The sequence below is a fragment of the Mytilus trossulus genome, chromosome 2 (genome assembly GCF_036588685.1).
Source record: "Mytilus trossulus isolate FHL-02 chromosome 2, PNRI_Mtr1.1.1.hap1, whole genome shotgun sequence".
Lineage (NCBI taxonomy): Eukaryota > Metazoa > Mollusca > Bivalvia > Mytilida > Mytilidae > Mytilus > Mytilus trossulus.
Window position 1 is genome coordinate 5,939,082 of NC_086374.1, and position 26,160 is coordinate 5,965,241.

At 31.8% G+C, this 26,160-nt stretch overlaps 2 protein-coding genes across 9 annotated transcripts in view; both read left to right on the forward strand.

The window, feature by feature from the left end:
* LOC134706359 (uncharacterized) overlaps nt 1-9,756 on the forward strand; it is a 28,506-nt gene extending 18,750 nt beyond the window's left edge. For 7 of the 8 annotated variants that reach the window (XM_063565236.1, XM_063565235.1, XM_063565232.1 and 4 more), the window contains 11 exons: nt 44-180; nt 1,370-1,505; nt 1,979-2,074; nt 2,451-2,587; nt 4,178-4,269; nt 5,059-5,143; nt 5,581-5,652; nt 6,548-6,643; nt 7,697-7,855; nt 8,697-8,792; nt 9,461-9,756. In XM_063565236.1, coding sequence (XP_063421306.1) covers nt 44-180; nt 1,370-1,505; nt 1,979-2,074; nt 2,451-2,587; nt 4,178-4,269; nt 5,059-5,143; nt 5,581-5,652; nt 6,548-6,643; nt 7,697-7,855; nt 8,697-8,792; nt 9,461-9,610 — 1,256 coding nt within the window. In that variant the 3' untranslated portion in view covers nt 9,611-9,756. The remainder of the gene's footprint in view (nt 1-43; nt 181-1,369; nt 1,506-1,978; nt 2,075-2,450; nt 2,588-4,177; nt 4,270-5,058; nt 5,144-5,580; nt 5,653-6,547; nt 6,644-7,696; nt 7,856-8,696; nt 8,793-9,460) is intronic. The other variant, XM_063565240.1, reaches the window with a different exon arrangement.
* Nucleotides 9,757-12,507: 2,751 nt separating this feature from the next.
* On the forward strand, nt 12,508-18,591 carry LOC134706360 (uncharacterized). The gene is made up of 4 exons (XM_063565241.1): nt 12,508-12,724; nt 14,914-15,333; nt 16,038-16,232; nt 17,092-18,591. The coding sequence occupies exons 2-4, from the start codon at nt 14,929-14,931 to the stop codon at nt 17,512-17,514; spliced, it is 1,023 nt and encodes a 340-aa protein (XP_063421311.1). The 5' UTR covers nt 12,508-12,724; nt 14,914-14,928; the 3' UTR covers nt 17,515-18,591.
* The last annotated feature ends 7,569 nt before the right edge of the window (nt 18,592-26,160 follow it).

Sequence of the window (26,160 nt, forward strand, 5' to 3'; positions counted from 1 at the left end):
AATCTTATATGTTATATTTATGTCTTATTTTTCTTTTTTAAAGATGCGTCCTATGGATATTTTAGTTTGATACCTAACTTATTGTCGTACTATGGTTGGCATCCAGGATCAAAGTTTCTCAATTATCTGGGAGAAGTTTTATCTGTGAGAACTGATAATCCCGATATAACATTTAGCGAGGTAATATAATGATAATCTGATACAATATCTTCTCTCAAAAACTCATTTAGTTTCGTTTATTTTCTTTAAATCGGATTGTATGTACTTGTCAATTATTTAAACGATAACCTTAGCTCCAATATAAAAATTAATTAAGCTGTTAACGATTATTCCATAATGGTGAATATAGGCTGACGATTACTGACCACAGATTAAAAACAGAATTGATGCTGTATACATGACATTTCAATTCGTTAAACATACTTCTTAAAACAGTTTGATTGGTTCGTACATTGCTAAGTTTATGCTAATTTTATACGAAGTTATTATCAAATATGTTGGTATAATGAGATATCGTATTAAAATGTTAATAAATAGAAATAACACTTTATATCTTTTGACATAGAGTACCGAAGCACTGCATACTGGACCAATGATACCCTTAAGGAATAGTTATCACTTGATACGATATTCCCGTGCTTGCATTTCCTATCATGATTTACTTGATAGAGGGTTGCTAGGAAACCATTAAACTAAGAGTTCCAAATAGTGAAGTTGAAATCATCCCTTTGTAAATTTTACGAACGCCATCACGAGTTGGTTGATCGTTATGGAATAACCATTTCTAAAATGATATGGGATATGTTCCTAACGTCGTAACTACAATCCCCTTCCCTTTCATGTAAGTGACCTACCGATTTAGACTATTTACCGGATTTATTATAACATGAGCAACACGACAAGTGCAACATATGGAACAGGATCTGCTTGCCCTACCGGAGCACCTGATATCACACCTAGTTTATGGTGGGGGTAAGTTTTTTTTCGATTCATAATTTCGACTGTCCCTCTGGTATCTTTTGTCCCTCTTTTATCAAAGGTACCAGGATTATAAACTAATACACAAGATGCGCGTTTCGTTTAAAAAAAAAGACTCATCAGAAACGCTCAGATCAAAATAATTATAAAGCCAAACATGTATAAAGTTGAAGAGCATCGAGAACCCAAATTTCCAAAGAGTTGTGCCAATTACGGCTAAGGTAATATATGCCTGAGATAACAAAATTCTTAACAGTCCATCAACATTCCAGTGCTGTGAAATAGGTAATAGTGCTTTGAAAACATATATTTATCATACGAAGAATATAGGTTAACAATTGATTTTGTTGGGTTTACACACAACAATAGTTTATACATTGTGTCGTTGTAGGTATATAAGAAATTTGGTAATGAACTGTGTGTTGTTATAACAAATGTGAATACTATGTCTGAAGAATATTGTCATGTAAAGACCACGCCTGATATGCCTATCAGAATGGCAGTGCGCATGTCAATGTCCATTCCAGGTAGGATTTTGCTTGAATTGGTCAGAAAGAAAAGGATTAAATATATTTTCAAGAGGTTGAATACATGTAATCAAGGATCTGACTCACAATTTCTCACAAATTCACATAGAGTTCTGTTTAGGTTTTTAGCTAACCACCCCGTTTGCATATCAATTATCCTATAGAAAAAATGTTTGAATTCGAAGAACAAATCCGTAAGGATAACAGACTAGAACATTTTTCCGAAACGAAAAATTGTATGTTAATCCGTTTCAAGATATCTTTGAGATAACATCGCCTACGGAACAAGACGAGCTGTAATTAAATTTTTTTAAACAATTTCTATAGTTGTTACTGGATTCTTTAAAAAAATATGTAATCTATTTTAAACATTCATATAAATATCTCTATATGTGTGTTTTGAACTTTCTTTGCGGCGCATCTAAACATATGAAGTGCATTTTTGTTTAAGATAATGTATCATCTTGTTTCAGGTGTATTTCAAAGTGTACAGAAAAAGCTATTTGGTGTAACAAACTACTATGTCGACGGTGGAGTAATTTGCAACTATCCTATTCATTGTTTTGATGGTAACTTATTTCAATGCAAGTTGTTGTGTTAGCTTAGTGTTGTCATAGAAAGACATTTTCTTATCAATCAATGAACTGAGATGTGAATTATACGTCAGCACCCTGACAACAGTGACCAGACGACATATATCTCCAGTCAACACTATAAAAGTATAATGTAATATGTTTTATAGACACATGGCTTGACCAGTGTATGCGAACTGTTGATAAATAAAATAAGGTATCTGAATAACTTAGTTGAAATCAAATTAATAATTCTATTACATACAGATATATAATCGTAAATTGTGAAGTTCTTGTTTAAAGCCTCATCGAATCTGACTTTCAAACAAACAAAACCAAAATACTGATGAGTATTATAATGTCTTTGTTTAAGGATGGTGGTTATCTTTGGATCATCATGACAGTTTCCTACAGAAAATCCAGCCAATCTCCAAAATAGAGTCAATCATGGATAGAAAAAACAGATTTGAAGTTTTACCAGGACCTATGAAAACAATTGGGAGTTTGATTGTAAGTTATTCTTACTCATTGCAAATTTCTTTGGAAACACACTTCACTAAGCGTTTGAGTGTTCAGAGATATTGCAAGATTTGCTAGTTATATTTGAGGATGGTTCTTGAACAACGGCTGCATTGAGGACCACGCCAATAATCTGGACCACTTATCAATGCAAATTTTACAGTTGTGAATCTGAAACAATAAATCAAGGCAACAGTAGTATACCGCTGCTCGAAAGTCATTAATCAATTGAGAGAAACCAAATCCGGTTTCCAATCTAAAACTGAGGGAAACAGATCAACTATCAGAGGAAAACAACGAAACAACAAAAACACTGAAGTGCAACAAAAACCAAAACGACAGTGCACCACACACAGAAACAAACTATAAGATAACAACTGTCATTTACCTGACTTGGTACAGGACATTTTAGGAAAACATGATGGGTTGAACCTGCTTTTGAGGCTTGCAAAACCTCAGCCTTTTATGGCAATGCTAAATATAACACTAAAATGACAACATTACATGACAGGACTAGAGTACAAATAAATGCAAAAATATCCAGAACAGAAAAATAAACAAATAAACATTACAATTGGACATTTCGACATGCTAATATTTATCAAAAATATCAGGATTATAATTTAATACATCATATGTGTGTTCCGTCTACATAAGACTTACCAGTGACGCGCAGCTCAAAATAGTAAAGAAAACCAAACAAATACAAAGTTAAAGGACATTGATGACCGAAAATTCTGAACAGTTGTGCCAAAAAAAACCATCCGAACACCACGTTAAAAACAGCACAAAAGAATCATGTCTTGTCAATGACTGGATACGCCACAAAAGTGACGTCACAGGTAAATTTCTAAAAGTTTGATGTAATTCAAAATCAGTTTTGTAATTATGGTATTAAATGTATAATACTAGTATAACAATTACATTAAATTCAAATAGAATTGTGTAAGTAATAAGATAATTAATTGTATTATCTCCTTATGTCGGTATTTCTCCTAAAAATTCCAAAAAATTATTACAGAACCTCAATGCTAAACCATTGTGTACACAAGATATGTTCTAGAGGTTATCATTAGTTTTGGTCATTTTTATAAATTTCCTGTTTACAAAACTTTAAATTTTCGAAAAACTAAGGATTTTCTTATCCCAGGAATGGATAACCTTAGTCGTATTTGGCACAATTTTTTGGAATTTTGGATCTTCAATGCTCCTCAACTTCGTACTTGTTTGGCTTTATAAAAATTTAGATATGAGCGTCACTGGTGAGTCTTATGTAGACGAAACGCGCGTCTGGCGTACTAAATTATTATCCTGTTACCTTTGATAACTATTGACTGCCGTCTGTATAAATTAGAATAAATTGATTCATTTTAGCTCATGGGACCTTTAATAGAATCAACATTTTGACGAATGTACTCGTCGTCGTGGATATCTATTTTGATCTTTGTATTTTTTTCAAACCAATCGACCAACATGGCTGCCATGAATATGAGTAAAACATATGAGTAAAATGCATTACTTCATGAAGCAATTCATTTGTAGAAGTTACTACTATAACATATTTTGAATTTCTTTTTATAGTTCTCTTCAAACGAAGCCGAAGTTTACAAAGCTGAGATTTTGAAGAAGTCTGGCGTGCCCATGGGCAAATTACCAAACACTAAATTGGCAAGGTATATGTATATTAATCTCATCTCCTTTACATTTAGAGAAATATGATTGTTAAAAGGAATTGGAGACCGTGTTATGTCATATTGGAATTGTATGCGTGATTTATTTTGATACAAGTTTAGTAACGCGGTGTTAAATCTAAAAAGTTTCAACAGACGCAAAAATTGATAATGAACAATTGAAATAAGTTCATATAACACATTAAAAGTCTTATAAGTTGTGATTGTTGTTTTGCATAGTTCTATGTACGATAGTTCTTATAATTGAAGACTTGATCACATTGATAGGCCACTAGTCTAAATACCACATGAAAAGATAATCAGAAAGATAAATACGTTACACAGTGTGCTAGTGGCCGAATACAAATCCCATATGTAATTTACTGACCCCATCTTTATGTATTAGTTCTTAATAGTTTTCAAAGTACTTTTCATGTCTTTTCTCTTTTGAATTTACCAAGGCGCCCAGTTTGCATTGCTGGTAGACGCCATGATGTCCGGAGAGAACCACCGACCTTCGGAGAAAAAATTGGTAATCCTTGTCAATTAAGATTGGAGTCAAACTCACCCGAGAAGTGCGAGGATCGAACCTAAACATAGGTTTGGTCAGGCTATTGATACATTAAATACACAACTTCTACCAGTTGATCCGGTCACTGCTGCTGAAATATACATTTGTTTAAAACACATATATACAAAAATTGATATACTAGTATTTCAGAATCATGTTATCATTCCAGTGGTTGTCATTTGTTATATCAACCCAGTTTTCTAATGTATGTAAATTTTCAGAGACTGGGTAAAAACTGAACAAGGTAAAGGAAAAATAAACAAGGCCTATACAGAAGTGTGTGAAGCTGCAACTGCATTCATCGAAGTAAGTCTACTCTCAAATAATTTATAAAGAAACTCATATAAAAGTACGGCCAATTTTTTTGTCATCCTTTTTATGGAAAGGTTTTGCTGGATTGATATTTAACAAAAATATTGAATTGAATGATTGCATATCAAAAACGTCTAAATGGACATCTGAACTTAGAACTTTTGTAGCTTGCTGTTTGGTGTGTGCCACGACTCTTTGTTGAAGGCCGTACTTTGACCTATAATGATTTACCTTTACCAATTGTGATTTGGATGTCCAGTTTTATCATTGGCACCAAATTGACAAATATGAGAGTACAAGCGATTGGCTATCGATTTTCTATAAAATTTCCATGTGATTAGCATTGAACCAACATAAGGGTACATAATCCTTAAATTCATTTTACATGTTATTTCTTATTAGTAGACTTACTATTTATTCTTAATTTTTAGGTTTTACGAAAGCATAATTTAGATGGTAATGACGTCATTTCAAAAGAAGAATTCGAAAACGCATTTTCTGAAGTAAGATTTAGGTGTTGAACCTTTTTTCAGAAGAATTCAGTTAATTTAAGATATGCTACTCTTATCAAATTAATATATCAGAGCTGTGGCAATTGTGCGAATTATATAAATATTGCTTATAAAATTAATGGACAATCAACTATTCTTTCGGATAGATGTTCAAGATTTCGATAATCTAGAAGGAAAAGTTTGTATCAAATTAACTACGAAAATTCTACTTTATTCATGTGATTATGAAAAATACAAAAGAATAAAGAATTTACTTGCGATTCATGACAATTCCAAATAATGGTAAATTATTTGGAATTGTCATGGCAAAAGTGCGCCACGTCCTATTTTTGTGTTAAAAAGACTACATATTTGATTATGAATTAATGTTTAATGTTCAGTGGCAAATAAAACATCCAATCATACAAGAACGTGTTTATTAAATCTTATTATGAACTCTGTTTTGTACTTAACTGACACGACGAGCCGGCTTTCTAGAGAGCTAGTTCACAAAAATTGGTTCACAGGAAGTCATACCTAGACACTTAATTCTGACCGTTTTTATCAACTTAGTGTCAGTGTGGACTTCAACAATGAGCGTATCAACTTAGTGTCAGTGTGGACTTCAACAATGAGCAAACTCCTTGTCTTGGATCGACCCACAACATCACGCACAAAAGAATATCGCCCAACCACTAGATCACCAAGGCAGTTCTTTTGGTGTTGGAAAATTTGTATTTTAGAAACGACATACACCTATATCTCGTCGTGTTTGATTTGTTTGGTTTTTATAAAAAAAAATATGTAGAGGAAAATACCGATTAAATATGTTAACAAAATGCTGAGTAATTACTAATGTCATAATTCTTCTTCTATCGTACCTGTAAATTTATTTGTTTCGTTGTAGGCTGATTTTAAAGATCACTTTAGTGAATTGTTATTTGGGGAGGGATGTAGTCCTCAGTTGGCATTCGATGCCATCGACAGAGACGAAAGTGGGAACGTAAGTTTAATGATATAAGCAAGGTAATTGCTTCTATGGCCATATCTTATCTCCATATTTTTAAATTGCACGTAAAGAAGCTTCATTTGTTGACAAACATTACAAATAAAGAAGTTTTGAATAGGTTGGATGAAGGAGGGTTATATGCTAGATAACTGTCATGTATCATACATTATTAAGACGCGTCGCGTGTTGCGTTACAAAAAGCAGTAGTATACCGCTGTTCAAAAGTGATTATATAATGCTACTACACGATCTACCGGTAGACAAAAGTCATGCCCATTCCGATTACATCATTTTTGACCAAAGGTAGTGATTGAAAACTCATCAGAAGAGAGACATACAAACGTTTAAAAAGTCATAAAGACATTACCAAAAATTAAAAACAAGAATACAGCAATTTACACTAGCACAATAACACAATTCATGATGTATAAGTACATGTACAGAGCCACATCATATGTATCGAAGAAACACAAAAAGGAATAAAAATACATACAAAATAAGAGAAATATGAAAATTGAGGCAGAGAATATGACCAGGAATTATACTTACGACATTATCAAGTAAGTTAATTGTAGTAACATTGACAAAACACAAATAGATTCTAACATTGATAACAGTGGGTTTTCGGATTTATTCATTCTCGATAGATGCATTATCAATTTTAAAGTCCTAGCCTTATCTGTCAAGATTGAATAAATCCGATAATCCACAAGTAGCTATGTAAGAATCTGTTTCTGAAGTGATTAAAACATTTTTTTTTATTTTTTGTTAAACGAAAATCCCCTTCGGTTGCTTTCCACATTCCACAAAGTTGTCACTTTCATGAACACCTGTTATTAGCATTTTTTTATTTACTCAAGTGAGCCAGGGACGTATATAGAACGTCTATATAAGTCCTTGAGTGAGCTGATAAAGGTTATGACCCTTAAACTCGTCCAATCATCTTCTAAGATCACCGGCAACCACGCATTAGTTAAATGTACAGGGTAATAGAATTATGAAAATCATAATATATACTTTATTTTCACACGATGTTCTACATTTCAGATTACTTATAACGAGCTGATAAACTTCGTTGAAGGAACAGGAGTCAGCATCCATGAAAAATACTTAGGGTTGAAACGGACAGAAGTCAATGGATTTTTCAGTTTTCTGGGAACGGTATTTAATGCGCTGGCAATAAATCTTATGAGGATATTTATCAGGGTACTTTTATTTATTATATTCTAATACAATAAAAACTAGCATCTAATACCTTCAACTGTTGCGAGATTATTTCAATTATCAGTTATCAGATATTCAGTATTTCCTCTTTACTTTATCAGTTACCAGATATTCAGTATTTTCTCTTTACTTTATATGAGGAGGAATGTTCATAGACTTGTAAGGTTTTGAATACCGATTTTTATCAACGACATGGTATCTGACCTATTCAGAGAGAATATTAATGTCTTCCTCGCGATTTTACCATCGTATAGCATAACCGTCTACATATAACATTTGTATATGAAATCTTCCTTTAACGTACAAAATATTGTATATTTGTTATACAACCTGAAGTTTTTAGATTTTTCAATTGTTATACGCCATGAAAATATCTCCTGACAAGATATAGCTCATATACCTAGGTAGATATCATTTACAAGTAGAAACATCTAAGGTAACAATTGTCCAATTAAAACGCGAATAGTTTGTCGGAAGTGGGATAAATTATTGAGTAGAACCTATGGTAAATAACTATATGTAATGAGAAATTAAAGTATATGGGTACCTATCGAAGACAAACAAATCAGTATATGCACAGCCAAAACAAAAGCAAAACACACACAAAGCTACCGAACAGCACCCTTTTCCTCAGTATCAAGTCACAATGGGGCCGTCAACACGGCGAGCAAAAACTCTCTAACCTCACTGCAAGTATGTATGTTGCATTTGATTGGGAACAGTTTTTTCTTAGATAAATAAAAGCAATAATATAGTGATATTAATCTTAATAAAATATAGTTCTAATTTCATTCAATGTTTAAAACAAATATTTCGTTTTTAGAGTTCCGATATAGACCGAACAATTGGAATAAGTTCATGGTACATCAAAACAAATGATTTTGGTCTGGAAGAAGGGGACAAGAAGTTTCTGGTAGACGTATGTAGATATATACTTGTTTGTTACGCCTTTGTTTGTTTGTGGTGTTTTCATGTAATTTCACCATTGTATTTTCCAAAGTGTTCATTAGATTGGATAATTTTACTGTCCAGGTGTAAGGATATTTTCTTAATCTAGTAATAAAAAAAATTAATTCGAAACAATAGTTTGTCAAAAGACATTTCTAGTGGACAAGTGTTTCATCAGCTCAATATTCAGTACCTCGGTCTTTTCATGATTCATGACAAACCTTGATGAAATTGGCAATTTTCAAATCCATGGCTTTCAGGAAAATGCAATTAAAAAAGTGTTGTTAACATTTAATTAGTCAAATAATTTTAAAATATTAAATATTCCTAAATGCGTGCTGCATGCTTTCGTATATTGTGATTCCTTGTCAAATGTTTTTTTTAGAATCCCGTTCGTTGAACTCTGTCCAATCACTTTCTTTTTTCTTTCTTTTTTTAAGTTAGTTTTTATATATACAAATGTAAAAAGTTCTATTTAAAATAATTCCGTATGTCTTTGTGGTAGGCTCAAATATAAATATCCCAATAAAAAATACGCAACTTATCGGATAAAATACTTCTTTTTAGGGGTTAATCCAACCATCGCACCCTACTGAATGGGCTGATTGCAATGTTCATGAAGTTTGTCTCATTTTTCAGCAAGGACGAAGTTCTACAATCAAATACTTACAACATTTCGTATTTGACAATAACCCGGAAAAAGTATCTAAAGCTGATATCAGTGGGAGGAATGTTCCGAGTAAACCAAGTCTTACTGAAGCACAGATTACACGGATCAGTAAAATATAGAGTAATACACGAAGGAAGTGTAGTAAGACAGTGCATATGATACTCTGGTGAAATTTTCATAGACATTTGACCGGTAGTTTCAGTTTTGATATTACATATTTGCTTTAAAAAAAATGTAACTCTAAATAAAGCATCCTTCATCTTAACTTTTAGAAATTTAATATCTTTTAGAAATCTATATTTATCAACCAAGCCTTGTTAGTACTGCATTTATGGAAATTGTAAAGTAATTGTGTTTCATAAGAAGTATTCAAACTCAACACCGCCTGCATCGTGTCCATATACATCGCTTTTTTTAACTGTCAGCGCATTGCACTTATACGTTCAAATCAAACATTGGGTCCACATAAGTTGTGCTGCGCACTCGTTTAATCCATGCGTCGTTCGGTCACGCGTTGTCTTATTTTTGATATTCAAATACGGCGATGAGTTATACTATACATATTTTGGCTTTAACATTAAATAAACTCATCATAGATACCAGGACTAAATTCAGTTTATACGCCAGACGCACGTTTCGTCTTCAAAAGACTCATAAGTGACGCTCGAATCCAAAAAAGTTAAGAAGGCCAAATAAAGTACGAAGTTAAAGAGCATAGAGGACCAAAATTCCTAAAAGTTTTGCCAAATACAGCTAAGGTAATCTATGCCTGGGTTAGAAAAGCCTTAGTAATTCAAAAAATTCAAAAATTTGTAAACAGTAAATTTATAAATATAACCATATCAATGACAATTCATGTCAGCACAAAAAGTGCTGACTACTGGGCTTGTAATACCTTCTGGGAAATAAATCTCCACCAGCAGTGGCATCGACCCAGTGGTTGTAAATAATTCATCATACGCCAGACGCACGTTTCGTCTACAAAAGACTCATCAGTGACGCTCGAATCCAAAAAAAGTTAAAAAGACCAAATAAAGTACGAAGTTGAAGAGCATATACACTGTTAGTGTATTTGCATTGGAAATAAACACATTTATTCAACAACAACAAAAACACAGTTCTTGGCATGATACGGATTATGTTTTTCACATATATTTTATGATGTTATGATAATAAACCCCTAACGTGAATCCGATTGATATTCATTTGACGAAGACACAATCTTTCAATCAGTTTAATTGAGGTCCCGAGCTGGCATGTCAGTAACTGCTAGTATAGTCCTTTGTTAATTTATGTACTAGTATCATTGTCATTTTGTGTAGTTTCTTTTGTTGCCTCCTCTGACTTCTGCTGACTCGGACCTCTTTTTAACTAAGTTTTACTTTGCGTATTGTTGTGGGTTTGCTTTTTCTACATTTTTTTTTAGAGATATAGGGATAGGATTGAGATCCAAAAAACAAATGTTAAACCACGCTGCATTTTTGCGACTGTCCCAAATCAGGGACCTCTGGCGTTTCTACGGTTTTGTATGATTTTAAATTTTAGTTTATTTTGTATATTTCGGTATTTAGTATGACTTCCATTACCACTGAAATAGTACATATTTTATCAAGGGCCATGCCTCCGGGTGCTGGATTTTCTCGCTGTATTCAAGACCCATTGTGGCCTTTGGATGTTTTATGCTCTTTGGTCGGGTTGTTGTTTCTTTGACACATTCCACATTTCCATTCTCAAGTTTATTTTAAATTTATACTGACTCATCAAACAACTGATATACTGGAGAGGATAAGCCCGGGCACATTTAAATAAAGAGTAAACTTACACACAAATGTTACGTCAAATACAGGAGGGAAAATTTTAAATGTAACATAAGGAACCAGGAAAAATTTGTAGAAATTTAAAAAACTAATTGCTAAAAAAACACAGGAAGAAAACATAAAAAGATCTTATAATTCGTTTGCAAAATTAAGTTTAAGTTTATTATATAATAGTTCTTTTGTCATTATTGAAAAGTAAAAACGAATTGTATAAAATTTTATAATGAAATATACTTGGAGCGATTGCAGATATGTAAGGGGAAAATATGCATGGTAAGAAAACGATGTGTCTGGGCTATTGGAGTCAGTTGCAAATATTACAAGTGTACATAAGGACGAGAGTATATTTTAGTGACATGAAAATGCCCCGATGAATAAAAAGCAAATGTGTGTCGTATTATTAATTTGAAGCATATTTAAAACAGTTTAAATATCCATCAATAATTAATAGTAAAAAAAATATTGTTAAATTATGCTTATTAATATCATGCTCCTACATTTGTTTTAATTGTATTAATTGCATATTAATGAATTACCTTATTGTAATATTTGTTGCTTACTATATTTAATTTTATATTTATTGTACGTTATACCTATAAGCTGTCTTGCTTTTGGAATAAAGAATATATAATATAGCGAATTTTCTGAACAGAAAATAATATTTGTGTTTATCTTGTGAAAAAAATGAAAATGATCCACACAAAAAATATGTTACCAAATAAACAAATAAACCTGTGACAATTCTGCTTCTATTAATTGGTACCAAGTTGTTTAAAAAAAACATACAATATATAGCGAAAAAGCTCAAGTGACGAATACTTATGGCCACACTCGCATCTCGGTAAATTAATATACAGCAGTAACATACAAGTCTAAATTGAAACTATGTTCAAACATATTATATATACCGGGGGGGGGGGGGGGGGGGGGGGTAATGTAAACATATAAAATCTATAGAGTTGAGAAATCATTCTATTCCGGTACAGTTCTTTTGAACAATATTGCTGTATTGACATGAACAGATTTTGTATGTTTTTTTTATCGTCATTTCAGTTTTGCGTAAAAAGTGTTACTGTAGTACAGAAAGTCCCTGTATATTATGCAGACTAACTGTATATGTAATTATATTTTGAATTATTCACAGGGCATCAGGGTAGATTAGTATTGTACTAACTGATTTTACCCTCTTCAAATAAAGTATTCATTGTCATGACAAAGTGTTGTTTTCTTCGCGCAACTAGAAATCGTTCAAATTGACGGCCTATAAATCAATACTTGTTATGATAGTTCACCGTGCTATTTTTAGCAGCTGTATCGAAAACAGATGAAGATGCAAGTGATGAAAATTAGAAGGGCAGATACTTCATTTATTTAGCAGGCACAAGCGTGCATGTAATAATAAACTCATACAAAAAGGTAGGTTTTTAGAAAGATATTCCTTAAGATTTTCTCATAAAGACAAATAATTCAAATGATACAAGAAAGCGGTGACCATCGTTATAAACATCTTTTAGTTTTGACTCCCGGAAAATCATTTTTGCTATCTAACCATTAATTAGGAATGGGTATCATTAGCACAGGCACTTGTTTCTATCCATTGGAAGAACCACTATCAACGTATATTTAAAAAAGGGGGGAGTTTGTTTCCAGTTTTTGGTGGAAAAGATAATTTGTTTTGGATCCTGAGAAAAAAAATGTTTTTTTCACCCTCAGCTGCCACTATATGTAATGCTAAAATTGAAAGAAAAAAAATGTTTTCGGTTTGTCGCTAAAAAAATAGATTGTTCTTTGCCAAAGGCGAAAAAAAACAAAACACCCATAGCGCCCCAGAAAATCCAATGGTTGCTGCCTAAATATAAATCTTTTAAAATATTTGACAGTGAGGTTTGGAGAGCATATGAAAACAGAAAACAGAAGATAATTATATATTTTATTGATGCAGTGTATGGGTTTAAACAAAAAATCTGGGGGAGGGGTATATACATGTATATGGAGAAGCAGAATTCAAAAAAGATTTAAAAAATTACTTGATGGAACATTAGGAAGCTGTGCATATTTTATATGCATCAATAATTTTCACACACTTACTCAAACTTATGATATTGTTGATGCCAATACTACACATGTCATATTTATGAATTTGTAACTTTTACCTGTTTTGAAAATTGTATATTTCATAACAATTTTTTATTTCATTATTCATGTATGTGTGTCTGTTTGATATTTTGTAATTGTTTGTTATATTTCATTGAACTTCATGAGGGCCTCAGGGAAGATTAGCTTTATAGCTAACTGTGTAACCCTCTTTAAATTATTTTTAAAGAATTATTAATTATATAATATTAGCAGATTCAATATTTTATTAAAGTCTGTGTATACGTACATGTAAATAGAAAGGAACTAATTGAACAAATTTTTTAAACAAACACAAGTATATAACTCCCATTAAATGCTTTCAGAATGTAAAAAAAATGTTATTACCATACTTTTTACTTGCTGTATATAAAACAATTTACAAAAAATACTTTATAAAATAAAATTATTATAAATTATCTCCCCTAATAAAGTTTTTAAACTTTTGAATCAATTAAATAAGGTAAATAGGTACTTTGTGTTTATTTATCATTTTGTTATTTTGTTTTTGTTGTGCTCCATTCTAATGAGTGGCCTGATGAGTAATTTTAATTCTTCTAATCGACGCATTTTCACTATTATGATCCATTTTTCTACAGATTTTTTTAAAAATTTTCATGATCTGTGGTCAAGGAAATTTATTTTCTGTGAAACGTGATTGGCAAAAAAAAATCAACTGAACTCGTGAATCGTGATGAGACCCCCACCCCATCAGGCCCCCCTCTCTAACCTTAGGAGTCAATTCATTTCAAATTGATTTTTTCAGTTTCTTTTTCAGTTGCTACACAACTTTGTTAGGTTAAGTTGAGTGCTCACAAAAGTATTTGTATTTAGGGTAAAAATTGCATGAAATGCATTGAAAAACCATGATGTATTGGCTCAGGGGTGGATCCAGCCGTTTTAAAAAGGGGGGGGGGTTCCCAACCCAGGATGAAGGGGAGTTCCAGCTTTATGTCTCCATTCAAATGCATTGATCGACCAAAATAAAGAGGGGGTTCCAACCCCCGGAATCCCCCCCTCCCTGGATCCGCCAATGTGGCCTTATATTTTTACCTTCCAGGCCTTACATCTTCTGTTAGTGTTTCAAGCATGGAGGTCATGTGAACCTCCTCAGTTCAAAAAATCTTTATATCCTGTACAACCCAGGTCTTGCAATTAGTTAATTTTAAAGTTGTTATTATAAAAGCTATCAAATTATGTGTATCATGTATGTGTATTTATTCCATACTTGTCAAGAAACCTTGTAAGTAAAGATTACAGAAGTTGTGTATGGTATTTTAATCTTTAAAAAAAATCACCTACAAGAAACTTTTTTGATTATCTAAATTCCTTATAACCATTCTTCATATCATTGATATTGTGATTGTTAGAGTAAAAAAAAAAAAAAAAATTTCAGAGGAATTAATTTTTAACATAACTCATATTATAAATCTGATGATGTAGAATTAATTTTTTCCTTTCTACTATTTCAGGGCCAGATCATCACAATGATAAGAGGCAATAAATCCAGCACGCCTTCAATAATAGGAACAGTTACAGTCTTCCTTATCCTTTTATTTATATACCTAAATTATACATCATCCAGTGAAGCTCAGCTTAGTATGAAATCACTAACGCCATTATATCCATACACCAGACGGAAACTGATTAAACACATAGATTTTAAACCAGAGACATTCAAACAAACAGTTGATCCAAACTTTGATTTTAGACAAACAACACAAGAACTGATTCATCAACAGTCTTCCATGTATGATAAAGAAATGATATCTATTATTAGAAATTACATCATTCATCAGCCAACTCTGGAAGGGTATAGACTAGATAATAAAGATTTGTTTGATGTTTCTGGTGGTCAGTCGGCTGCAGTGGACAATATCTTAAGATTTAAGGTTAGTGTAGCTCTCAATGCATCTGTCAGATTATCAAGGTTTTATATTACAGCAATAAAGGCAACTCAAAAACTTATTATTACATCAAAGGCAGAAATTTACTTATATTATTATTATTATCTTTGATAGAAAAAAAGTACTGAACTCTGAGGAAAATTCAAAACCAAGCCTCCCTAATCAAATTCCAAAATCAAAAGCTCAAGCACATCTACGGAATGGATAACGACTGTCATATTCCCCGACTTGGAACAGGTTTTTTCTTATGTAGAAAATGGTGTATTAAACCTGGTTTTAAAGCTAGCTAAACTTTTCACTTGTATGGCAGTCTTATTAAATTCCATTATATTGATAATGATGTGTGAACAAAACAAACAGACAGAATAGGTAAAAATGTCAAACAGGGGTACAACAGTCAGCATTGTGTTATAATCTCAATAATCTTGTTATAAAAACACTGTAAAAATATGAAAAGGGACTAGGGTGTTAACCATAGTTTCATCCAATCCTTTACAAGATTCTACTAAAGGAAGATTTCATAAACATACATGTATATTTAATGGTCACCTCATTCTTAAAATTATATTGATATATATGTAAAAAAAAAAGTAGATACATTGTACTATAAAATGAGGTGGAAATGTTCCATTAATTCTTTTATTAATTTAAACAAGATGTTTCTTTCAAAACCATTTTAACTTTATTAGGAGGATGGATTTTATGTTGAATGTTGTACTACAGATGGTGAAAAAGATTCAACATCATTATTTTTTGAACGAGTGCGGAAGTGGAATGGATTAGTTATTACACCAGAACCAGAAAAGTTCACAGCTCTTCAAATGAAACACAGAAAAGCTGCCATCATGAACAGTTGTTTAAGTGATTCTGAACATCCAGTTAAGGTATATCTTCTTTAACTATTTCAAATTGAGTATCAATAAAAAAAGAACATTGTTTCAAAATTATTTTTTTTTAAGTACAAATATTACAAATCAAAATAAAAAAATTAGTAAATTTAAATATTTATTAAACACACATGCATCATCGATAGTATAAGGTAAATTGTGATTAAACCATTAAGTTCCCTGTAAAATAGACATACTAGTACTAGTATACATATTTTTTAAGGGGCCAGCTGAAGGATGCCGGAGTTTCTCGCTACATTGAAGACCCATTGGTAGCCTTCTGCTGTTGTCTGCTCTATGGTTGGGTTGTTGTCGCTTTGACACATCCCCCATTTCCTTTCTCAATTTTATGTCTACTTAAATTTCTATTTACTAAATTTTGGCGTTTACCTTTTTGCATGATATTTTTTCACTCTGAGAATGGGTTAGTGCTGTCCCTGTTTCTCTGTTTCTATAGTGTATGTCATGTTATATCATGAGGGGTAACAAATTCTAGTTAAGAGTGCTCATCCATCCATCAAAGAATCATTAGATACAATCTTATTCACTAGGTTTATATATAAAAATAAGAAGTGTAGAATCATTTCCTATTAGGCAACTCTCCACAAGAGACAGAATGATAAAGAAGTTAACATTATAGGTCTAGGAAGAGCCTTCGATAATAAGCAAAACCAATTTCGAAATAGTAAGCTATAAAAGATATAATTTGGTATGCCAGACTCATGTTTATCTACATAATATTCATCTTTAGCCCTTAAACCAACACAGGAAATGCCAAATCAAATATGAAAGCATGTCTTTTTTAACACATATAAAAAGTAATTGGTGGTACATGTGTATATGTTATTCAATTCAGAAAATGGTCACTGTGAAAGACAAACAGACAGAAATCCATTGTTTCCCATTGTATTCCATAATGGCAGCACTTGAGAAGAGGTCAATTGATTTATTGGCCTTAGATGTTGGTGGAATAGATGAGTTATCTATAGTAAAAGCCATTCCATTCAACAAAATAAACATTGACGTACTGACAGTGAGATTCCAAGGAGAAATCCGACATTATAAATCTGAAATCCAACTGTATTTGGAGAGTATTGGCTATGATACTGTTTTAAAGTTAGTGAAAGAGGACGATGATTCAGTGCATCATTTGATACTAAAAAGGAGAGGGTCCTGGATTACATCAATTGTTTTTTGTGTTATTTTGACGTCTGTTGTTAGTCTATTTATATATTTATATTGTAAGAAGAGGAAATCAACAATCTCATTAGGATCTTAATATTTTTGTTTAAATATAAATGTATGTGCCAGCATTTAAAGAATTGAAATTGGATTTAAAGCATTTAAAAGTCATTTAATCATGTTAATTTGAACCTCATACAAACATGCAGCAATACTATAAATTGTATGGTTGTCTTCAACAAGATTATAAAAATTAAATTTAGTATATGCAATTGAATTTTTAATTCATAAGAATTATTGACAGGAAGTTCCTGAAAAGTCATGGTTTCAAATGCCTTCCACTGTTGATTGCAAGTTTCTTATAAGTCTGAAAAAAAAGTTTACAATTTCTTGATTGTATTTCGTCTGTAAGTTAACTATACAATTCAAATGATACAGTTTTACACTTAGAGTTATTCCTCTTTATGTACAAAATATATTGGTAGTATTTTAAATGTACATCACATCATAATAGAAACATACATACAACATTCATTTCATTTTGTCTGTGTAATGGTGTATTCCATTCAAACGATTCTGTTTATGTGATGACTTTTACTGTTTTCTATCTTTTATATGTACATGTTGCAGTAATATTGTATATGGGATTATTATTACTCTAAACAAATTATTGTATCCTTAACTCATGACAGCAACATACTTTCATAGGATTTTGAATACCAATTGTCATTGTAGGTTTCATTCTATCTTCCAAATGATGGATATATTTTAAAACAAATATTTAATGAAAAGACTGACAGACATTGATTTTTTGCTTTCATTTGTATTTCACATTAGTAGAACTGTTGACATTTTGTTGATGTTTTGTGAAAGGCAAAAGTAGATTATTGTTAGGACCATTTCATTCAATGATAAATATCAGTTTATGTTCAAGCTGATATATATATTCTCATCAAACAGTAGGGTTATACCACTTTGTGTTCACATAATTTTAATGCTACATAAACTACAATGTTAATTGTTTCCAGTATTACTTCAATACTTGTTTTACTATTAATGATGTTTTCTATTATTAATGTTGTATCTGTATGATATTATGAATTAGTTGAATTAGTAATTTACTTGTATGTGCATTCAATATTATGTTTTTATTAATTTATTATACCCTACTCAATTAAAAGTGTGGTATATAAATAGTGATATTTTTACTCATTTTGTGTGTCCCTCCCCTCAACTCTTTGCATCTAGAACTCATCAAAAACTTTATTCAAAAGAGAATTTAGAAAATGTAAAGTACATTTAACTATTGTTACTGTCATGACTGTGAGTTGCCTATTATATTTTTTTTTTGGTGCAAAATTATTTTTGCGTTTACTATAGCAAGTCAGTGATTTATATGAATTTATAAAAGGAGTAGTCATCTTGTACATTGAAAAGTTCACAGAATTGTTTTTTTCAGTTATTCTAGTGGGCATATCCTTTATTTTATTATATTGAAATGGTTTTAGTGAATATGTAATGTGGGGAAGTATATATTTGTGAGTTGTGTTACATGAATATAGTTTCTGGTTTGTAGATACATGTTTCAATAAAATATGGTTAATATTTTATGTAGTTAATTATAACTGATTGTTAAAGTAGAACCATAATTGTTGAATGTTGTGGGTAAGTATTAAAAGTTTAGAATAACCCTGTATGCTAACATTGCCCATGTGAAATTTTAAAATTGTTTATATAAATTGAACGACAAATATATGTGAGGTATAAAATTTTCTGATGTCAGATACATGAGTCAATGAATGTGTTTGAAGATAGATGTTATTGTGTTCTGTTAAATTGTTCCTTTTAAAATTGTTACACAATGATGACTGCTGTACTCATATTTTGACCAATTTTTGTTTATGACTGTTTAGTTCACACGTCATTGTAAATATAACGGAATTTGATTAGACTGTCGTCAAAGTGAGAGGTTTAGCTCTATGAAACCAGGTTTAATCCACCATTTTTCTACATTTGAAAGTGCCTGTACCAATAGTTATCAAAGGTACCAGGATTATAATTTAGTACGCCAGACGCGCGTTTCGTCTACATAAGACTCATCAGTGACGCTCATATCAAAATATTCATAAAGCCAAACAAGTTCAAAGTTGAAGATCATTGAGGATCCAAAATTCCATGATACCAAAATACCAAGTCAGGAATAAGAAGTTCTTGTCCATTCGTTTTTGATGTGTTTTGTCATTTGATTTTGCCATGTGTTTATGGACTTTCCAATTAGATTTTCCTCTGAACTCAGTATATTTGTGGTTTACTTTTTTCTTACCCATCAAAGAGTCGAAAACAAACGGATAATGCCATGACAAAAAAGGAAAAAATATGAAAAACAAACAGTACAAAGATAGAATACTAAAGATGGAGTAACACAAACTAAACCAAAATCTGGTGGTTATCTCAGATGCCCTTGAAATGTAAGCAGATTATTGTGGTACCCGTGGTATTGTTAATGTAAGTACAAACCCGGTGGTAAGACTTCATTCTGTAGGTCGCATTCGAAGAAAAGAGGAGTGGATCATGGTAATAGGTCACAGTACGGTCTTCGACAGGGAGCCTTTGCTCACAACAAACAGCAAACTTTAAAGGGCCACGAAAGTGACTAGTGTAAAGCCATACAAACAGCAAAACCAATGGTCTAAGCCATATAAAAAAGAGAAACACTTGTGAATCACATCAACAAACGACAACCACTGAACAACTCCTAATGTCTTCAATAGCATTTCATAAGGGATGATTTATCTTGAACATTTGGTTCAATAGTTTCATTGTAAGCAGCAACGATATCAATAAAATGCACTGTACGGAATATTGTTTCAGCTGGGAGATATATACTCCATATGCAGTTGCTGCTTGCTGGAATGTTAGAAAGTTCATCATTGGGAAGCTAAAGATCATCTTTGGTCGTTAAGTTTTGTTTTAAACCGAACCTCATTGTCAATTTTTAGATATTAATCAAGAAATGAGGCAGACATTACTGTATCTGCTGTCTACTTTATTTTAATTTGAATGTGATAGACGCTTTCAACATAGTTTATCGCATTTGGAAAAAGGTGGATTGAACCTGGTTTATAGCTAGCCAAACCTCTCTCTTTTATGATAGTTGCATCAAACTCAATTATATATGACAACGATGCGTGAACAAACGAAACAGACATTATAGGTAAAACTATCAGCAAAATACAGCATTCAACATTGTGCTATAATCCTAATCGCTAAAAAACATACAAACATGTAAAAAAGAAGCTCAAAATGGCGTAAATGTCAATTATATTAGTAAAAATTAAAGTCAAGTATACACAAATAAACCATAGTACAATAACACAATGACGGTAAATGTCCTAGGAGTATTTGTGGAGTTTTCAAGTGAACAGTTTATATCCAATTCATATACCAAGCAGTTTATGTAGTATGATTTACGCCCAAAACGATATTGTGTGGGGCTTGATCTGAAGAGCATATTTTCATGGAGGTGGGTCAGGAGCTCAGGAACATTTAGGCCTTTACTGATCGATGTAGCATGTGTATCTATAGACTCTTTTTACCCTACAGTCTTAAATAAAAGCAATAGTAGTATACCACTGTTCCTTCATCATGAATCGATTCAGAGAATACACATCCATTTCAGAAAAAGTTTCTACGTCTTCTTCCATTGTCTGGCATTATCCTCGGATATATTCATCAATATTATAAGTTGAGGTTCAAATTAACGGATTTAGACTCGCGATACTTTTGGCCGTTGAATGACACATTTTGCATGAAAGTTTTGACCATGTTCAGGCCGACAGTAATAACATGGCCAGCCGGATTAAATATAAACGGAGATGTATCACAGGTGCAATAATGATGTTTAAACTTTTCAAGTTGTTAATATTGAGTCCTTTCAACACGTTTTTGAACATTTAAGTTGCAGATGGTTTGGTATCGGTTTAAAAGACGAAATGTACAGTCTGATATTTAAAGTAAGGAGGTATTTGCGAGTGAACTTGTAATAAAGAAGGATATTGCTTAAGGTGATGGCATCGATACCTTTGTTAGAAAAGATAGATAAATAGTTTATTCTAATAAAACCACGGAAAACTTCAAGTACAAAGGTTACAGAGAAGTTAAACACACAACTTGTATACTTTTAACAAAATGCATTAAAATGCATAAAATAAGGAAAGTAATTTTGGAATTAATCTTTTCTCTTTTTTATCTTGGTCAGTGCAAACCGTTCTGCAAAGGCTGGAAATATCCGAGATGATAATTGTAAGTTTGTATTGATTTGAATTGTGGTTTGTCAAAGTGGATTCCAAATATTAGTTGTTCAGAAAATTTAGTTTTGACTTCAGTACTCAAAAAAGTTTCGTACAAATGTGATGAATACCAAGCGGCTTTTGTATAAATGACAGCCAGTCATTAAAAGTATCGCAGGGTTAGACACCAGTACCAAAAACATAAGTTTATGATGATTTAGAGTAAATAGTAGTTTACTGATGATCGAATCTTATAACTCCATTAAGAAGGTACAAATCAAAGTAAAAAAACCTGAGGGAAACGCATGAACTAAAGAAGGAGCAAGACCGACGTGTCAACAAGGTAGCCGTATCCAGCAAGCTTTGAATCATAGAAAATAGGAATCAATACTCAGCCAAAATGTAAAAATCTAGAGAGAAAAAATCACAAATTGATAAAGTTACAACATGTCACTAGAGAGTAAGTCATAGATATGTCTTATCGGTCAACCTATTTGTGATGTTGACTGTAAAACTTTTAAAAAATGTATAAAGTGTCGATTACAGTCATATTTCAAATTTTGTTGTATCATCAGCCCTGTTATGAAGTCCATAACGTTTGAACATGCATACAAAAATGTGAAACAATAAAAAAGAGTAAGTTAACGGCCGAATTTATACTAGAAACACTAAAAGACAAAACAAAAATCAAATAAAACAGACAGCAACGGATACAAACTCAAACACCTAATCTGCTAATATATAGAGTTTATTTTTTCTTGTGGTATAGTATTCAATGTACTTACGTGTATGTTGCAAACAGAAATGGTATGAACAGTACATGATAAAAAGGTATTTTGTAAAGTCAAAATGTGTTTGTAATCTGAAATAAAGCAACATGGTAGGAGATGTGTTGAGCAGCTTCTGACTTTTTTTACAATACAGGTATTTATATCTAACACTAAAAAATATGGACAGTATTCATATTTCAATTTCAAAGAATGCTTTATTCAAGTACTGTTTAAGGAAAGATAAACTGACGAATCACTTTACAACACTCTCTTGCAGTATTTGTATTTAAAAAGTACAGTATTTTTCGAAAACATTTGATTACTTATGATTGGAACCCCTGACCAATTCCCTCACATTAGAAAGTAGTATTATGATTTTCCCTGCGATCATTGAAATAAGGTACTAGTATGTTAGCTATGGCAATGTCTTCGTTTTTATGTTAATCAATTGTAATAAGCACCATTCAAAAGTAGGAACTATTTTTTTTATAAAAACTTATGATTCAGAAACTACAACATCGTAAATCGAGAATTACTTTTTATTTAAGTATACTGACCGACTTTAGAAACGCAACACTAGATTATTTTGTGTTATTTTTGAATGAATGTGTCACCGTCAAAAGCGATGACTGTCTTACAAACGCCAAAATGATTGTCAGAAAGGTCAACAAATTCTGTCTAACATGTTTTGGGTTCTGTTTTTTTCACCTTCTTATTTTAAATTTGTTCAACCCATTAATTGGTTTTGGCAATTATACGGTTGGAACTTGAGGGCTTTAAAGGTTTTCCTTCACTCGATTCTTTGGCAATTCAGTTGATGGAATCATTTGTAGCATGCATCTGTACTCAATGGCACTCGGCAATTTGATTAGCAGTTGACGTTGCGGCCGTTAACAGGTTTGGTAAATCACGTTGCATTATCAAAATCTGTTGACGTTTCATTGTTACTACACGTTGATCTTTTAATTGATGGCCAGCAACAAATCTTGTCTACTTGTATCGTTGTCGGAAGGACATGAAGACGAGTTCCTGAAGTCATACAGTATGGTTGCAGCACGTTTATGTTTTCATGTTTGCAGTTTTCTTAAGGGCTAATTCAGGTTTTTATTTTTCAGTCTTGGCAAAATAAAGATGCAACATTTTTAAACTGATTTAAGTTAGGCAAAGAATTGAGAGAACTGTTTCACAAAGTAAAAAAAATGAAACAATCTTTCATGGGTCCAGAATTTCGCTTTAAGAATTTCGTGCGATTTAAAAAAATCGGTATGTTCAATAACCACAGGTAAGACAGATTTTGATTTTTTGTAAGGAGAAAGAAGCATGATAAGCATGAAAAGTATTTGTGAGAGAATCAAACAAGATTTGGTTACAGAAAATCAACAAAATGAGTGTTGCATTTCTAAAGTCGTTCATTATATCTGATAAAACCAATCTTTGGCAGACATGGTAATTTTTTATCAACGAAACTTTATTGAAATACGAAAATGAATAGAATTAAAAATAAGTGTAATCCTGAGGTTTTAGCACTAATTATGCCCTAATGCAGCTGCTTGTATATCAATATATTGTGAACGACAGTATTTCACAATATAAAGAGCCCTTTAAAAGTAGAATAATGAATTGGTCTGGAGTTATCGTTTGATAATTCAGTATGACAATACTTTCAATATCCCTTTCGTTCTTAATAAGCAGGTCTCATCCTTAATTATACAATGGACGAAAACGAGTCACAACCGTTGACAATATTTCTTTAAAATGTATAATTACCTTACTGTATTATAAGTTTGAAGATAATTTACGGTAACATTTTTCCAATTATCTCGGTTGCCCTTTTTGCTGGTTCAAAGTATAAATGGGGCACCTTCAGGAAAATTTATCACCACTGTTAGTTTGTAAAGATATTTGACGAAGATGACAAAACAATGTATTAAAACATTTACAAAAATCGTTATAAAAACTTTACTGGAATCAATATCCAATGGACATTATCATTTGTAAGAGATATTTGGAACTTGCCCTCTTTTGAAACTCAATATTTCGCGTGAGAACGAATTATTCCATGTTTAAAAATCTGCCAATCAGTTATGTCAGAGTTTGGACAATAAATCAAATCAACATCAATTATAACAACAAGTTTTATCATTATTTAAATCTCTGTAAAATGATCGACAGACCGATTGAAGAACAAAATCCTTTTGTATATTCATTCAATTCTTAACAAAGACGACATAAATAGTTTACGTATTGGTAAGATCTGTATTGGACTCCTATACTTCTAGGCGCTGGTACATGTGAAGTTACATTTTTGTGATTTTCGGAATCCATCGCCAGAATTGATTAAATCAGTATTAGCTATTGCTGTTTAAATCTGTAGCTACACGTATACATGGAGTAAATGAAAACGAAATGTGCTTATCTTCTTGTATTGTTTCACGTTTCGCCTCAATATATATGGTCACAAAGTAGAATTTTGATTGCCATGTAGAATTTTGATTGCCATATTTGTTAGTAATTTGGTTGAAATTAGTCTTAAATGTTTGAACAAACATTCGAAATATTAGATGCATGTTGTTTTTGAAACGTTCGTCAAATAACTACAATAAGTCAAACATAATTAATTAATATTTGCTAATAATATCATACAGGGCGAAATAAATCTTACAGATCATTAAACTGAAAATGATTAATTGGGACATAATGGGGAAAATCAGGATGATATTGATTCAAAGTTACCCTTGGAATAGTTCCGATGTCAATCAAAAGGTGAAATTATTCTCGAATTCGCTCTTGCTAAATTTTCCCATGACGTTGTCAATTTTTCTACTCCTTATTAGTATCAGATGCTCACTTGTAATCAGCTTCTCTTTTTTTCAAAATAAAGGACATTAAAATAAATTGCAAATTATACCACATTGATGAATATGTTTTTAAATGTGTGCGTTCACATCCAGATTGTCTTACTAGCTATCAAAGGTACCAGGATTATAATTTAGTACGCCTGACGCGAGTTTCGTCTACATAAGACTCATCAGTGACGCTCATATCAAAATATTACGTGAGACTTTAATCTTTAATGTTCGTAATTTCTAACGTCCACTAGCTTATAAAACAAAGTAAAGTAATAAAAATATCGACATCCGAGGAAAATTCAAAACGGAAAGTCCCAAGTCATATGGCAAAATCAAATGTTCAATCACATCAAATGGACGGATAACTACTGTCATATTACTGCCTTGGTACAGGCATTTTCTTGTGTATAAAACGGTGGATTACACCATGTTTTTAAGCTAGCTAAACGTCTCACTTTTTGACAGTCGCATTCGATTCCATTATCTTGTAAACAATGTGTGAGCAAAATAAACAAAAAAGGTAAAAATGTCCTCAATAGGGATACAGCAGTCAACATTTTATTAACTTTATTAACTTAATCACTATAAAAACCAACAAATATGTCAACAAAGAAAATCAAATGCCATATAGACAAATATGTCAACAAAGAAAAAAATGGCATATAGACAAAGCGCAATTGCAAAAATCAAAAAGACAAGAATATATTTGTTTGAATGTAGTAAGAGGGTGAATTTAGGCAATACACGAATACTGGTTAATAAATAAAGGCAATAGTGGTTTATTGGTAAAGGCAATAGTAGTATATCACTTTTCGATATATGTTATACGTGTCTT